Source organism: Passer montanus, unplaced genomic scaffold (assembly GCF_014805655.1).
Source record: "Passer montanus isolate IOZ18808 unplaced genomic scaffold, ASM1480565v1 scaffold14, whole genome shotgun sequence".
NCBI lineage: Eukaryota > Metazoa > Chordata > Aves > Passeriformes > Passeridae > Passer > Passer montanus.
The window spans coordinates 14,925,632-14,941,744 of NW_024360941.1; the positions used below are offsets into that span (position 1 = coordinate 14,925,632).

The 16,113-nt window shown below is 39.5% G+C and overlaps 1 protein-coding gene across 1 annotated transcript in view; it reads left to right on the forward strand.

Moving 5' to 3' along the window:
* The window catches only part of CNOT7 (CCR4-NOT transcription complex subunit 7), a 22,270-nt gene extending 8,584 nt beyond the window's left edge, over positions 1-13,686 (forward strand). Inside the window, exons 5-7 of the mRNA XM_039700077.1 lie at positions 1,408-1,552; positions 9,451-9,561; positions 11,978-13,686. Coding sequence (XP_039556011.1) covers positions 1,408-1,552; positions 9,451-9,561; positions 11,978-12,106 — 385 coding nt within the window. The 3' untranslated portion in view covers positions 12,107-13,686. The remainder of the gene's footprint in view (positions 1-1,407; positions 1,553-9,450; positions 9,562-11,977) is intronic.
* The last annotated feature ends 2,427 nt before the right edge of the window (positions 13,687-16,113 follow it).

Sequence of the window (16,113 nt, forward strand, 5' to 3'; positions counted from 1 at the left end):
ATATCTGCATGATCAGTGGTATAGTGCTCTTAACTGATTTGTCTTTTCTAATGCTTATCTCACAGTTAAATATCCTGGCCAGTATTTACCAAATTGAAAAATTCTTAGTTTTGAGTGTGACCCTTGTATAATCAGGAATGAACACAAAGTCTTAAACTGGAAATTTGGAGTTTGTGGTGGCCAGTTGTTCACTGGAATCATCCTTCAGCTCTATGCTAAGGTTCCTTATATAGCAAAACTGATAAAGCCTTCAGTAGAGGCAGCCCTGTTGTTTGTTCTCTTCTTTGTTAGTACAGGCATATTTTAAATTGTATGTCAGTAAAATCTAGGAACTGATCTGGTTCAATGCAAACTTAATAACATGGAAGAGAAAGTATCACTCCTCCATTTAGTTTCATGCGTTAGCAGTCCTGCAAGTACAAGGGATCAGAACAGATGAGTTTCATGGTCAGGTAATGAATAATCTGGTTTATAATAGTTTCCCGCCTAAGAAAAAGCATAACTTGTCATCGCTGCTTTTTGTTATGGAGTTCAGGCCTGCTTCAATACCCTTTCCTGTATTTCACCCTCTTGTTTCTTCTCATAACTGTTTGTAAAAGTACTTGTTTTCCCCATTACTGCCACGCCTCATTCCTGCATGTCCTCTTTATTCAATCGAGCTATGGAGGAGGAAGCCTTCCCAAACTCTCCTCTCTACCATGTGCACACTATAATTCCACTGTTTCTTCTAACAAATAAGCACTGCTCAGTTACCTTGCTGCCTCCTGCGGACTTACATGTACACACAAAAATTTTTCCAGCTTACTCTGTCATTGCCTCCAGAAAGAGTAATGGTCTACAAGCTATTAAACTTTGTAGTTGTCTGTGTGCTGATTTAATTAGAAAAGTTGAAAGACAATTCCTTTTCTTTGTTGCTGAGGGTTAGACTTGCCTCCAGGCATAAACATGCATTGGCTCTGGAAACTCATTAATCTTTTGGATTTCAAGAACTGTAGAAGTGTCTGTTTGTCTCAATTTGTAGTGAGAAACTCCAGTCTACGTGAAAGACTCCTAAGCTGGTTTCTTTCTAGTGGAAGTCCTTGTTATCAGATGAAGACCCAGAAGCCCTACCTTATTTTGGGATTTGGAGAAACTCCTGTAGGCAGTTCTTTTTGCATGTTCACTTGGCCTCTTTCAGACTAAATTACAATGTTTTCCCTGGAATCTGCAAAGGGGCAGTTTATATTGAAGTTTAGGGGTTTTTTTCATATAAGTTGGTCTTAATTGCATTGAATTTAAGCAGAATGTCCTGTCAATGTGCAGTGAAGTCTTGAAGGTTGTTTTTCCTGTCAAAGTGCACTGAAATCTTAAAGTGAGAACAATGCTTCTAAGTCACTTATTTATATTGTTTTTGTTACTAATTTGCAGTGGATATGACTTTGGCTATCTAATCAAGATCCTGACAAACTCCAATTTACCTGAGGAAGAGCTGGACTTCTTTGAGATACTGCGATTGTTTTTCCCTGTCATCTATGATGTAAAATATCTTATGAAGAGTTGCAAAAATCTGAAGGTAAGGAATCTGTTAATGGTTTGGAACAAATTTTGCATTTGGAGACAGAGTATGTAATGCTTAAAAGTACTTTCTCTATTTTTATCTGCTTTTGCTTTTATGGTGCATATTAAGCATTGTTGTCTCAAGCTTTATATATTTGATATTAAAGGTATTGTTAGAAGCTGGCAAGAGCACAAATCAATTTTTGTAACTGCTTACCAGTTAAAAATACCATGTTGAAACTGTATTTACAATACCTTGTTGATAGATAATAAACCCATGTTTGGAGTTAATTCTTCATTTCCTTAGCCATAAGAATTGATGGGTCTCATATACTCTTATTTCCTCATTGTGCAGTCCACTAAAGAACTGCAGTCATCTAGGCTGAGGTAATTTCAAGAAGATGATGTGGAAGTGTCTTGGGAAGAAAAATGAAATGAAGAATGTTTCAGATGGCCCAATAAGCAAAGATAAACAACAACATATGTTCAGGGACAACATGTGACTTCTAGGAAAAAAAAATGAACTAGAAACTAATCTCTCATGTCAGGCCAGCGGGGCTAATTGGCTTACTCTGTCAGGCATAAAATTTGGATACCTTATTGGACTGGAGAATGAGTGGGAACTGGAGCTAAGTGTGTGAAGGGGAAGACAGCAAGTGAAAGAAAGATACTAAAGGCACTGTTAACAGCTTTACCTGCCAAAGAGCTGTTAAGAGTCTGGACTGCTGCTGGAGTAAGCTGCATCACTCATCTCAGGCAATTGATGATTTGTTGCTTTTATGGAAAGTAATTTAATTCTCTAGGATTTCTTAATGAAAACCTGCAGTAAGAAGAGAACACATCAAATCCACACTAAGGAATGGCTTACCAGTTCATCGTGCTGAACTCCTGATCCGTGTGCTGTTTATAGTCTTTGTTTCTTTTTGAGATGAACTAGCAGAGTGTGTCACTTTGAGTAGTAGTCTAGTTTTGTGGAAAGTAAATTGTGTGAATCCTTTGTTAATCAAATTAATGTTGAAAATGTAGATCACCCAGTTAGTAAGAAAAGTATACTTGTCTGTGTTCATATACAATTGTTACTGGTATAATCATCTGGGCAAATGGCTAAGTATTAGGGAACATCTTAGAAACACTTCTTCTCCAAAGAGGCCAGGAGTAAAAATTAAATGCTCCTAAATTTCAGGAGTCTTAAATTAGGGGTAGGGGGGAACCTGCCCTAAAAAGTCCTCACTTTCACACTCCCAGTGAAGCAAAGTATAGCATCTGGTGCCTATCTGGTGACACACTTTGCAAGAACAGAATGTATATTCCAAATTTAGTGACATAGGAAAGGTGACAAATTGATGTTCCATGTCACTATTCAGAGGTGACATTCCCAGTGGGCTTGGGAAAGAGGTTATTGTAGTTTCTGGCATAATTAAGGCATAGTTGTGTGTAACCTGCATTGTTTAGAGACGTTAAGATTTTTTTGGAAGACAAGAAAAACCTTCACAGGTCTTATTTTGGCAAACCATAAGAACAAGGGTGATTTTTTTTTTTTTCAGAGCTGAATATGTAGGTCAGCTTTCCTGCAGTAAATTTTGATCCACTCACCTAATCTGCAGATAGTGACAGCAGGGGAAGGGAAATGGACTATCTTACCTCTCCAAATTTACCAGTGATGAAATGATGGTGGACTTGAACTGTACTGAGAGAAGCTGCCTGAAACAATTTACTAAACATTTAGTGTTGTAACTCTAAAATGCATGTGCTGTCTCCTAATGTGTGTCACCTTTGATCGTTATTAAATTGCAGTGAATTGAACAGCTGTGCAGTTGTCTTTTATTAACTTGTCTAAGGTTTTTTTTGTATGGTAGTCACTGATCTACTGTAGGTCCCCCACTCTCTGCCCCCACACACTCAAAAAAGATTCTTGGCATTGGAAAGACAAATAGGCTTCAGAACTGGAAATCTGTTTGATATTTTTTTTGTGGAATTAAGTACTCTGAATTTACAGTCTGTTATTATGGCTTTAGTGGCATGCAGATTGAGAGTTGACTTGAGATATTAATGTATTACAGGTTAAACTCTTGCTTACAATCTAAAAGGCTTTTTATGTAGACAATTACAAACCTCTTGGTAGTAGTGGCAAGCCTAAGTAATTTAGATTAGTAGACCTTGTTGGAAACTTGCTTTTAATTCAGGGTTTTGTACAAAACAGTAAGCTCTGTGACTGTGTCATGAAATGAGAGTTTGAAGTAGATTTGCTGTTGACCATTGTGGTGTGAGTATGTAAATTATTCTGTGGCCTTTTTCTTGGAAGGTTGATACTCTTAAAATGTGGGAAGAATTTGTCCTTCTCCAAGAGTGAGGTATACTTACCTGGAGTGCAAAATTCTTACCTGAAAGAGAATCTCAGTGGTCTAATAATTTTCTGTTGTGATTCCATTCAGGACAGGGTGGATATTTGCCCCCAGGATGGGGCGTGGCTAGGACATGGAGGTTATTCTGTGACACCTCACATCATTTTCTGGGCATGGGGGAAGGGCTCGCTTCCAGGTCAGGGTAGTGTGGTGGAGGGAGCAATCAGGTGTTTCTGTTGGTGAGCAATGTTTCTCTTCCTGCACACTCTAATGTTGCTATTTCTGTTTGATTTCTTATCTCACTGCTGTTTTCCAGTAAATGGCTCATATCTCAACCTGTGATCTTCACTTTTTGTGCCTCCAGTTCTCCTCTCTAGTCTGCCACAGGAAAGGGCAGGGAGAGGGGCGAGTTGAGTGAGTGTAGTTTGGAGTTGGTTTAGTGGAAACACTTGGAGAATTAATTTATTGGCTATCATTCCTAAACCATGATAGCCTTACTTGGCACCCAGTGTGTGCCATGAAGGATTGAGATCTGTTTAGAATGGATTGGAAACAAATTTCATCTAAGCATTTGTCCTATTAGATTCAGAGCCAGTGGTTACAATGTTGCTTGGTCTGTTTGTGTAAGTGTATTACCTAAGTCTGTATATGTTTCTATAGATGTACTATGTGCCCATGAGGGTGTTCTTTTTCAGATCAGGATTGCTTTGTTGCTATACGTTGATTGTATGAACTGGAGTCATGTTTATGTCCTGATAACATCAAGGGCAATGAGGATCATTTGGAATATTCAGTGTATTAAGTGCTACTCTCCTACCCTTACCTGGGGTGCTATCTCTGGGAGTGCATTCCTAATCATATCTAGTCTGTGGTGAGAACAGGGGAGGATAGCTTTCCCCAGCTTTTCACTACTTTTTTCTCCTTCATGTCTGTTAGGATAGCTTTTGAGAATTTTTAATTTCCTTTTGATGTTAAAGAAAACATGTTCTTGCTCCTGTGTCAGCTTTGTCTCAGTCTACACGGTCTACACCATGTTTTGCGTCAGTACAGTCGACACTGTGTCTAGAATCAGGACAGAGATTTCTAGGAAGGTTAATCAGAGATCTGTCTGAGGGAGGACAGTCATGAGTAGCATGGAATGTGGGATAAAATTGACCATTTTTGGGGAAAATTCTCTCCTCCAATGTTTTGATAGAATCACTACGGGACCTTGATAAAGTGTCAGAATATTTGCAAGAAGAATGCTGTGGCAGCTCCATAAAGAATCAACTTACTGAAGTGTGCTGGGCCCTGGCTACTCTTTACTGGACACAGTCCAGTGCTAGACAGAACCCTTAGGGGAAGAAGAAGAAAGCAGATCAACAGGTGCTGTGACCACTCAAACTGCAGCCGAACTGGAAGAATAACTCATGCCAGTAACAGTCACACTTAGACAGAAGAAGAAATCCAGGACCAAATCAGTTTGCATAGTGAGGGATAAAGAGGAAGTAGAGCTCTCACCAAAGGAGGAAGAAGCAGGACCTGAGATAATCAATCAGTTCCTATCTCTGGGTGAGCTAAGTGAAGATTCCAGCCACCCGTTAGGAAAGCCCCAGATGAGCTGGTTGCTCTGATGCTGGAATATCATGGCCCACAATATGCAATTAGATGGTAGTGAAGCCAAGCATCTGGTATCCCTGTGGGGATACCATCCTGGTGGTTATTTGGGAAGAGGACAGAAACTCCCAGCCTCTGGAGGCAACTCCTGTCAAGTGCAAGAGAAGGGTGTTCTCTCATGGATGATCTAGTGGTGTGCCCAAGCAGATTCAACACCATGGAAAAACGATACCTGAGAGAATTAGGTATCTTTGTGCTGGAGGTGATATGTAACAGGAAGTCTCCTGTAGATCCAAATAAGGTCCATTGTACACAATCCATGTGGCAGAAGTTTGTATGGAGCACACCATTGTCATTCACCAACTCCTTGGCATTGATGTCAATGAAAGGAAAAAAACAGTCCTTCATGTGACAGACTCCAGTAATAGGAAGATCATCTCTTTTCCTTCTTACCATCCTGCGCCTTGGTGTGGAAAGACTGTCCAAGACTGCAGACCGATTCAAAAGACTTGAGAAAACTGGAGAGATGTCCCATGTCCCACCAGTATGGACCAGATTCTTCGCTATTGAGATACACAGAGGCTCTGTGTATCCTTGACATAGAATGCTGCAGGACACAAAAGGGCATTGTTGGGCTTTTGGGATAGCTACTGTGGAGACAGGAAATTAAACAGCTGAATAAATTGCCTCGTTTCTCAGAGGAGCCTTCTGCTTTGGGACTGCTGAGGGTCAAAGAACAACAGGTACCAATCTCTATCACAGCAGTGCACTGTCGACAAAACTGCACTGAGCGGGTACTCCATGACCTCCATCCATGAGATAATTTGTCAACTGGAGAGCCAGGGAGTGGTCAGCAAGACCCTCTCACCCTTTAAAAATCCTATATGGCCTATTGATAGTGGACTTCGATGGCCTGAATGAAGTCACACCACCATTATGTGTCACTATACCAGATATGCTAGAACTTTAGTATGAACTGGAGTCCACGGCAGCAAAGTGGCACCACCACTGATATTGCTAATGCATTTTTTCCCCATTCCTTTGGCAGCAGAGTGCAGGCCACAGTCTGCCTTCACCTGGAGGAGCATCCACTACCCCTGGGACTGACTGCCCCAGGAGTTGAAACAAAGCCCCATCATTTGCCATGAACTGGTCCAGACTGCAGTGGAAAAGGACGAGGCTCCAGAAGACTTACAGTACATTGTTGTATGGGGGAACATGGCAAAGGAGGTTTTTTGAGAAAGGGGAGAAAATAATCCAGATCATCCCGAAGGCTGGTTTTATCATAAAGCAAAGTCAGGTCAAGGGATCTGCCCAGGATATTCGGCTTTTAAGAGGAAAATGACAAGATGGATGTCGTTAGATTCCAGTTGATGTGGTCAACGACATTGTAGCTAGATCCCCACCAACCAGCAAGAAAGGAACACAGGCTTTCCTAGATGCTGTGGGTTTTTGGAGGAAGCATATCTCAGATTGCAGTAAAGTTATAAGTCCTCTTTATCAACTGACCTGGGAGAAGAATGATTTAAAGTGGAGTCCTGAACAACAACAAGCTTTTGAACAAATCACATGGGAGATTGGCCCAAGGGTTACTGGATGAACAATCTGGTGGCAAGGTGTGAAGTGTGTGCTCTTCATGGCTGCTGGGGAGAATGGCCTTCCTGGAGCCTCTGTCAGAAGGTACCTGGAGGAACTTGAGGCTGACCTCTGGGTTCTGGAGTTGGGGGTGCAAAGGATCTGAGGCCTGCTATGCCCCACTTGAAGAAGAGATCCTGGTATTTATGGAGGGGCTTGAGCTGCCTCAGAAGCAACTGGCACCCAAGCACAGTTCCTTTTGGCACCCCAACCAGTGCTGGTCTGGGTGTTTGAAGGAAAAGTCCCTTCCACATATCATGCCACTGGTGTCATGTGGTGTAAGTCGACTGTGCTGATTTCAAAAATAGACATAGACACCTGGGCCAGAGAGCACGGTATGAAGTGGGTGTATCATATTCCCTGTCATGCACCAGCCTCTGGGAAAATTAGATGGTACAATGGATTGTAAAAAACATGGGAAAAAAGCGATGGTGGAACTTTATGATCCTGGGTTGTACATTAGGCAGAGGCCATCTGCTTAGTTAACACCTGAGGGTCCACCAGCTGAGCTGGCCTTGCCCAATCAAAACCTCCACGTACCATAGAAGGGGATAAATCCCTGTTGTGCCTTATGAGCAACATGTTAGGGAAGACAGTTGGGATTAGCCCTACGTCAAGCAAAGGCAAACCCATCTGTGAGATTGTTCCTACTCAAGGACCTGGGTACACGTTCCCCACAGAGGGGAAAATATGGTGATTTGTACTTCAAGGGGATTTGATTTTTGGGTAAGAACAGTTTTTAATGTTGAATTGTATAATACTGGTTGCTGAATGCCACTGCCCCTGGATGCCATAACTACTGTGGCCAGTGAGTATGGAGTGGTCCACATATACCACTCATGAGCTCCTGATGAAGCTTGCAGAGAGCTGACAGCCCTTCCCTGGAAGACATCTAGGATAAATAAACACCACAGTAATGGACTTAATTAACACACATCTCAGAGGGAAGGCATTGAGTGTAGAAATTATACCTGTACTTGTGTGTGTGAATATATGTATATTGTTGGATGTTGCAAGATTTGGACATGACATAGATAGCATAGAATAAGAGATGGATAATGTCCTGGTTCCAGCCAGGACAGGGTGAATTTTTGCAGTAGCCAGGATGGGTTATGGAGATTATTAACATGGAGGTTATTCTGTGACATGTCACGTAATTTTCTGGGCATGGGGAAAGAGCACACTTCTAGGTCAGGATAGTATGGTGGAGGCAGTGATCAGGTATTGTTTGGTGTTTTTCTACTGCTCAAGACAGAATAAAACTGGCAATAGCAGTACTAGGTTTTCTTGTTAGTTTGTAGGTGTTATTTGGGAAATGTTATTACTGAAGCTTTCATCTTTTTAAACAAAAAACAGGACCCAGACATGTTGCCATAAGATTCACAGGAATTTTAATAATGTTTGATCTGATTTTCAGTTTGGACTCCTTTGTAGCTCCATGAGTTTTAATTTTGACTGCTATGCTTTTGCCTCTTATTGCTTCACTTCCTGTACGTGAAACAGTTAAGAGTGCACAGGAAGGTGAACTCTAGGCATTCTTTATTTAAAAGCATTGTCTCTGTGCAACATTTTTGCCTTTCAATGCTTATGGCAGCACTAAAGGTTATGTGTTTTTTTGTTTTTTCTAATCTTTCTAGGTCTTTAAGAATGTGCATGTGCCTTAGTCTTGCCAGTAGCTTTGTAGCTTACTAAAAAAATCATTGCACAATCATATGCTCACAGAATTAGAAGATTGTGGTTATAGTATTACATGTCTGTCCTTCAGCTGATCAGTGTTATCTGTGTAAAAGGAAACTAAATTTTGACAGCTTTGCTCTCATGTAGAAGCTATTACTGTTTTGGAGAGGACACTAAAATGATGTTTATTTAGTCACTTTGCAGTTAAGGGAATAATTTTTCACGTAAGCTTATTGAAAAGAAAATTTCCTTCAAAACTGGAGAAGTTTCACCTTTTAGAGAAGATAGATTTGCAGCTTTGGTGTGTTCTCTGCAGCCTTGTAGTCTGTCCTTTTATTGCATTGTAGCAACAGCCATCTTAAAGGAATTGTTAAGTAATGACATCTGGTTACTGGAGAAGCTGGAACATAAAGAGTACTAGTTTTGTTGGTTGCAGATACTACTTCATTTAGTCAGTACTGACAGAGAATATTAATATTGTTTGATACGGATACTTTGATTCTTCTGGTATGCCTTTATCTAGTATAATGACTGTTTCAGCTACTGTGCAGATATTAAAATATACCTGAGGTTGTGTGGCCTGTATAAAAGATTTTCATAAATATAGCTGTTCCATGTTTGATTATAACTTTCCAGCATTTAACAAAAATGTTTTGTTTTCCAGGGTGGGTTACAAGAAGTGGCTGAGCAGTTAGAGCTGGAAAGGATAGGACCACAGCATCAGGCAGGATCCGATTCTTTACTCACAGGAATGGCCTTTTTCAAAATGAGAGAAGTAGGTGGACATACTGTTTTTATTTCCATGACAGTAATGTGTTGTGATAGTCACTTGGAATTGCTGATTCTGATGTCTGTGGTATTTTAAGGAAGTCTCTGAAGGGCTTCAGGGGTCAGTCCTTCTTGACAAAAAATGAGACCACCTGTATTTTTCCCTGCGTAAGTGTGGACCAGCCTTACTGACTCCTTGATATACTGCTGTGAGTGAATATTTCTTCCCAATTCCAGCCTAGGCCTTCTGGATTTTTTGTGAAATTTTGTTTTGGGGTCCTATTTACCCACCTGTTTTGCAGGGTGCCTTTTTTTAGGTGAGTACTGCAATGATTTATGAACTGCTGAAGCAGACTCCTTTATGGGTGACTGTACGCAAGTCAATTTTCTTTTTTTGAGCTTTTGCTCAGTTTAATATCCAGCTGGTGTTTTCTGCTGCCTGTGGCAGGCTGAGAGGTGGGGAAGAGTGTTGATGAACCACTTCTAGCTAAACTTTCAGGCTAGAGTTATATTAAATAATGACTTCCGGGCTGCTTTGGAGAATTTCCATGCATTTCTTTTTCCTTGCTATTGAGTGAAGCTCAGTTTAATTAAGGTTCTAAAGGTCAGTTAATTCAAGGTTTACAGCAAGGACAGTCAGGTCTTACAGGCTGCACATTTCCTTCCTACTTGTCTGCATATAACAGGAAAATATTAGGATATTTTGCATTAGCAGAACAATCAAATGTCGAACAGGCCTCTTCTGGAAAACAGTTGCTCTGAACAAATGCCAGTGCATCAGAATATGGCATTCTTCCAGCAATTCAGTGTCATTTACCATGTCAAAACAGATGGAAATATCAAACCTCATCATTTAATCATGTTAAGTACTATATGCCGAAGTCTACCTTCTGGAATCCAGCCTTCTGTATGAAGGAGAAAATGACCACGAGATTGTGACAAATATTAGTGACACAGCAGCTGAATAATAAAGAATGATTGTTGAAGCTGGCTTGCTCATCCTAGCACCCTGTTCTGCTTCTGCTGGAACTGTTGCAGTTTCAAGCAGGTCATGGCTACAGATGCAATAAAAAGGATTACGTTTCTGGTATGATCCAAGGCCAGTGCAGCTACCTGCTGTCTGCCCAGTATTGTGAAACTTCACTCTTGAATTTGAAGATCCAAAGCAAACAAAGTGAAGCATATAATAATCCTGCTTAAGATACAGCTTTTCAAGTTAGTTTTCTAGAGTAAACGTCCAAACTCATGATAGTTTCTTTAATGAGATGCAGTTTGTGTTACATGGAAAACTAGCTGGTTGAATTTATTTACTAAAAACTTTTACCAGAAGTAGAAATCTCTGAGGGTTTTTTAGTGCAACACACTTGCTTAATTAAGCCAACAGATATTTTGGGCTTTTCCTATCAAAACCTACTGTTTTATTTCATTAAGAACTGCTGGGGGCTGCAAAACTTTTAATTAAAGTCTCTGATTCCTACAGTACAGAATTTTCCATCCTGACTGTGCTGCTAAAAGCAAAGCTTGAAGGGAGAAATTTTGACCTGTGTGGTCAAACTCAGGTCTCTGTTTAGATTGTGTATTGCATCCATTCTGTTCCTGCATATTTCTGCCTGTCTTAGATTTCTGGTATTGATGATGACTCAGAATGTGAACCACTGGGGTGCCCAGGATTGCTGGGAAGGTTTTAGGGTGAAAAATGTTTGTGTCTGTGTGTTTTCTTATTTTTGCAAGATAATTTGTGATTTTCTGCTTGAAAACCCATCTGAAAGGCAGAGTATCAGAATATGATGGGCTTTATTTTGCCTTTCACTGAAAGGTTCCATTTGTAATTTAGACTTGTAATATGTAAATGCAGTCTTGGTACAAAATGTTGCTGTTCCTGATTAAATGAAGTTCCCCTCTGTGAGGAGCTGAAAATGCATCTCTCTGCATTTCTCTAAACCCCGGATCGTCTTCCCTACCCCCAATATAAATCAGGATGTCTCTATTCTGAGATAGAGTATGGTGAAAACTCCACACTGAGGAGAGGTAAGGGAACAGGCACTGATGATGGATGCTAAGCATATGCCTGTTGTAAGAAGCACCACAGAAATCAGATGGAGAAATATCTTTGTTGCTCTTGCAGATATGTGAGTGATGACTAATAATACAAAATTGTGAAAACATTGCATTTGGCCATTTAATTGGGAGAGGTGCACAGGAAGACTGATTGTATTTCTTGACAGATTTAAATAATTGTGTAATACAGCACATTGTGATAAAGTATTGAGATGAAGTGTCTTATTATACTAATTATATCATCTTTTGCACCTTGGGATTTGATATCTTATTTAAAAAGAAAGTAATTTAAAGCCTTTCTTTCTACAGTTCTGTTGAAACAGAACCTTTTCTTTTGCAGTAATTCATGTCTCTTCACTTTTTAGATGTTCTTTGAAGATCACATTGACGATGCCAAATATTGTGGCCACTTATATGGTCTTGGTTCGGGGTCATCTTATGTACAGAATGGCACAGGAAACGCTTATGAAGAAGAAGCCAACAAACAGTCATGACATGAAATGAAAGGCCGTCTTTTTGACCTCCACATGCTTGTATATAGGTTTTATCTCTGGTTGAACCCCTTGGACAATTAAGGCTTTTTTCCCCCCTTTCTCAGCACATTTTCTTTTCTGCCTTTCTATGTACTAAACTTGACTGTTCCTATCACAGATTTTGATCTTAATATTGATACGTAAAATTTTCTGGGTTACATTTTGGCCTCTTAAAAAGCCCGTTTGTAAAGAAGCATGTATAGGATCAGTGTGGCAGAGAGAAGGGGAAAGTTGAATCATAATGAATATTCTGGTAAACTTGCCTACATCGTTCTTCCAGTTTTTTGTCTTTCCCCTCCCTTCTCTAAATTAATTGGCTCTGATTATAACTAACTTCCCCCTTCATGTCTGTTCTTTCCAGTATACAGGCGTTTTAGCTATTCAAGATTGTGGACCATCAGATTTGCACTTTAGAGAGCGACTCTGACTCAGATACTCTGTTTTATTTGAAGTTTGTTTTGGTTTTTTCTTTTGCCCTCAGCTAGAAAACAATCATCTGCCAAGTTAGCAGCTTCAAGCTGTATTTTCTTGGTATCTCAACCCACACAACGGGACTTATTTGCTGCATAATCTCTGTTTGTTAAAGCAAAACAAACTACTGAAATGATAGTAATTGCTCTTACTTTACTAGTGTTTGGTCATCTTCCAACACATCCTGCACATGTCAACTGCTGGTTGGCCTGCTGCGTTAAAACTGCTCTGTGATGGGGGAAAGAGGCTTGAAAAAACAGCTTTACACCCTTCAGGAGAAGAACAGCTATGACTTTAGCGTTTTTGCCATTAAGCTGAGAGTTGAAGGATAATGGAAAAGTAGGAGTCTAGTAATGGCACATTTCCCTTGATTAACCTCGTGGCTTTTATCCTAGTGATGTACACCTCAGATATTTTTTATGAAGTCATATTTATTATGTACTGGATTTCATGAGTTTTGTAAGTCAGTTTAGTTGAAGATGAACCCCAAAGATCTGAAAAAGACTATTTAATTGAATTATTGAATTAGAAGGACAATTAAATCATGCCTTTTTGTAGTTGTTACAAAGACAGATGTTACAGATATTTGTTGTAAGACAACAAAATATAAATAACTTCCAGCGAATAAAGTTACCTGAGGAGTGTAATGCTAGTTTATTTTTGAGTATATCTTACAATATATTTTAGATATATTGTTTTCAAGGACCCTAAAGTATGTTCTTAACTCTGCATAGCATGTATACAGAGCAGTTGTGCAGGAAGGATTTTTGGTATTGAATAGCTAAATACTAGCCTGGAATGATGGAATGCGTGACATTGTGTGTCTGTGCGTGTGCGCGCGTACGTGTGTTCGACACGGAAATCAATGGCAGAAAAATCTCCAAATGTTTGCCAATTATTCTGTTTTATCTTGTACTTAAAAGCAAAAAAATCAAACACCTTTTTCTCATTGAATTATGATGATGTAACTGGGCGGTCCTTTTTAAACAAGTAATTTGAATAACAGAGGGTATTTGTTTTTAAAGCTTTTGTAAATAAAGGCCTAAGAAATGTTTTCTTACATAACAACAGACTGGTGGTTTTGTTGCAAAATTTTTCCTGGAATGTGATTATGTAGTCAGTTCAGCTCTGTTTTGTTAGGTATGATAGTCCTTTTCTACATTCTGATATAGAGGGATCTAACTCACTGCTCCTGACTGATTTCACATTCAGAGAAAGTTGTGTTCATGGGTTTCCAGTCATTTAATTCCTGCTGTCCTGAGTTGGAAGAGGGGTGATTGCAATTTACTTCTGAGGCATCCTGATCCCATTAGTGCTTTTATACCATTATGCATTAGATGATGGTGACTTGTTTTAACTTCAGTTGTCTTTGGCTTTAAGAGCGTGATAGTGAAACCAGGATGAATTCTTACTATGGCCTCCAGGGTTTGCATAGACATGGAATGAAGAGCCCCTGAAGTTTGATGCATTTGCTTTAAAGTTGTAGCTTTGCCTAAAGCATATGGATACAGCTATCTGGTTAACTTGAGCAGAGTGACTCTTCGAAGGACTTTAATGGGTTTTTGTTTTGAAGTAGGTTTTTAATCGAGGATCAAAGGAAGTTTTTAGAGCCTTCTGAATGTGTGCCTACAGTAAAAGTTCTAGTGCCGATGGGGATTTGCTTTTGAAGTAACTGCTGAGCATCCCATATGCTGTGCTGTGCTTTTCTTTGCTTCCTGTCATAGAATCATGGAATGGTTTGGGTTGAAAGGAACCTTAAAGATAATCTAGTTCCAACCCCCCTGTCATGAGAGGGGCACCTTCCACTAGACCAGTATTTGACTTCAAAGAATTCTACTCTTGAGTTTTTCTTTTCAGTAACAAAAGCATTTCTCAAAAGCCACAGGTCAGAATAAAACAGATTATGCTTTATTCTGTGACAGAACGCTTGGTCTGATCACTGTCGGTTGAGAGCTGATTGCAACTGGGGAGACATCTGTGCATCATTCATTTCCTTGGCAAAATTAGATTTAGTTTCCATTAAGGAGTGATTTAAATTGTGAATTGTAGAGATTATGAAAAAAGTAATTTCCTATGTGTAGGACCATTACTTGTAAACTTCAGAGCTAAAATCTGTTTCCAAAGTGGCCAGCTTTAATTGCTTTTGCAAAAATTAATGTGCAGGCACAGTTCCAGCTGTCTAGACATGCACCTTTTTGTTCAGAGACAAGAATTTTCTTTCTAGGCCTCCGCTTTTCCCAATCCATTTAAAATACACTGTTGTTGAGTAGGTTTGTCAGAAGAAATGCAATATCAAAACCCGTTATATTTGATCTTTCTATTTTTAATCCACTTGTATTTTTGGCTTCTGGAGTCAGATGAGTGTTCCAGGAACCTTATGTTCTCTGTCACTATTTTTTTAAATATATATAGTTTTTATTTTAAGCATTTAGTTCCTTTACTCATTGAAATTAGGCAAGAAGCATCCTTGAAGTGGAGGAAAATAGGTCTGGAACACAGTATTTAAGGCTTTTTCCCACATGAATTTCCTGATGACCTATAAACTCTTGAAATCCAAGAAATTTCTCTTACCTTATCTGACTGGTTCCTCCATGCTCAAGAATGCATCATTCCCTTACTTTGAAAATCCAAGAAAATTAGCAGGAAGCTTGCATTCATGAACAAGGTGCTTCTGATTCAGCTCAAAACACGGAAAGGTGGAAGCAGGACACGTGACATTGTCTGGAATAAGGAAGACTTTTCCTTGGTGGAGGAAGATCAGATTAGGAATGTAAAAACAAACTGGACATAAAAAAGTTCTGTTTTAAACTCCCAATTGGTTTTTCAACCTTGAATTAACTAATAACTCACTTAAACAAGATGCACTGAAAGAAAACACTCCTATACTGAAGCAGACTTTAGACCTTTGCTGGTAGTTTAATAATCACATGTCAATGGATTTAGGGTGGTCTGGATCCATTGCAGTTTATTGACCTGTAAAATAATTAAGCAAAATTTTAAATAAAACAGACTTCTCAAGGTTTTTATTTTATGCCACCATGTCAATGATGACAAAGAAAGCCAAAAGCCTCCAGTAGAATTGTGGGTATTTGTCTAACTACTTTAAATTGTTGAGTTTGAACAAAATCTCACAAAGAATAAATCCCAATTTTTACATAGAGTAAAATCAGTTATCTCTGTGTACTTTCCTGTTCATACCACGAAGTTATTTTCCTGGTATATCTTATGTTTAGTGCACCTTGATTGGTTCATGGGAGATTGTTTTATTTCCTCTTCCATGAGGGTGCTTATTTTCTATCGATTTCCCTCTTGCACTACCTCACACAGGTAGTGAAATGAGGATGGTTCTGCATTATTTTAGCAGTCTTGGGTTGGGAATAAATCTGCACATTCATGCCAACTGTGAAGATCTGATTTCTGCAGAGGCTGGTGTTGTCCTTCTTCTGCCAGCACAGATGAGAAATTAGTTCCCGCCTCTGTTGGACAATTGTCTTGTC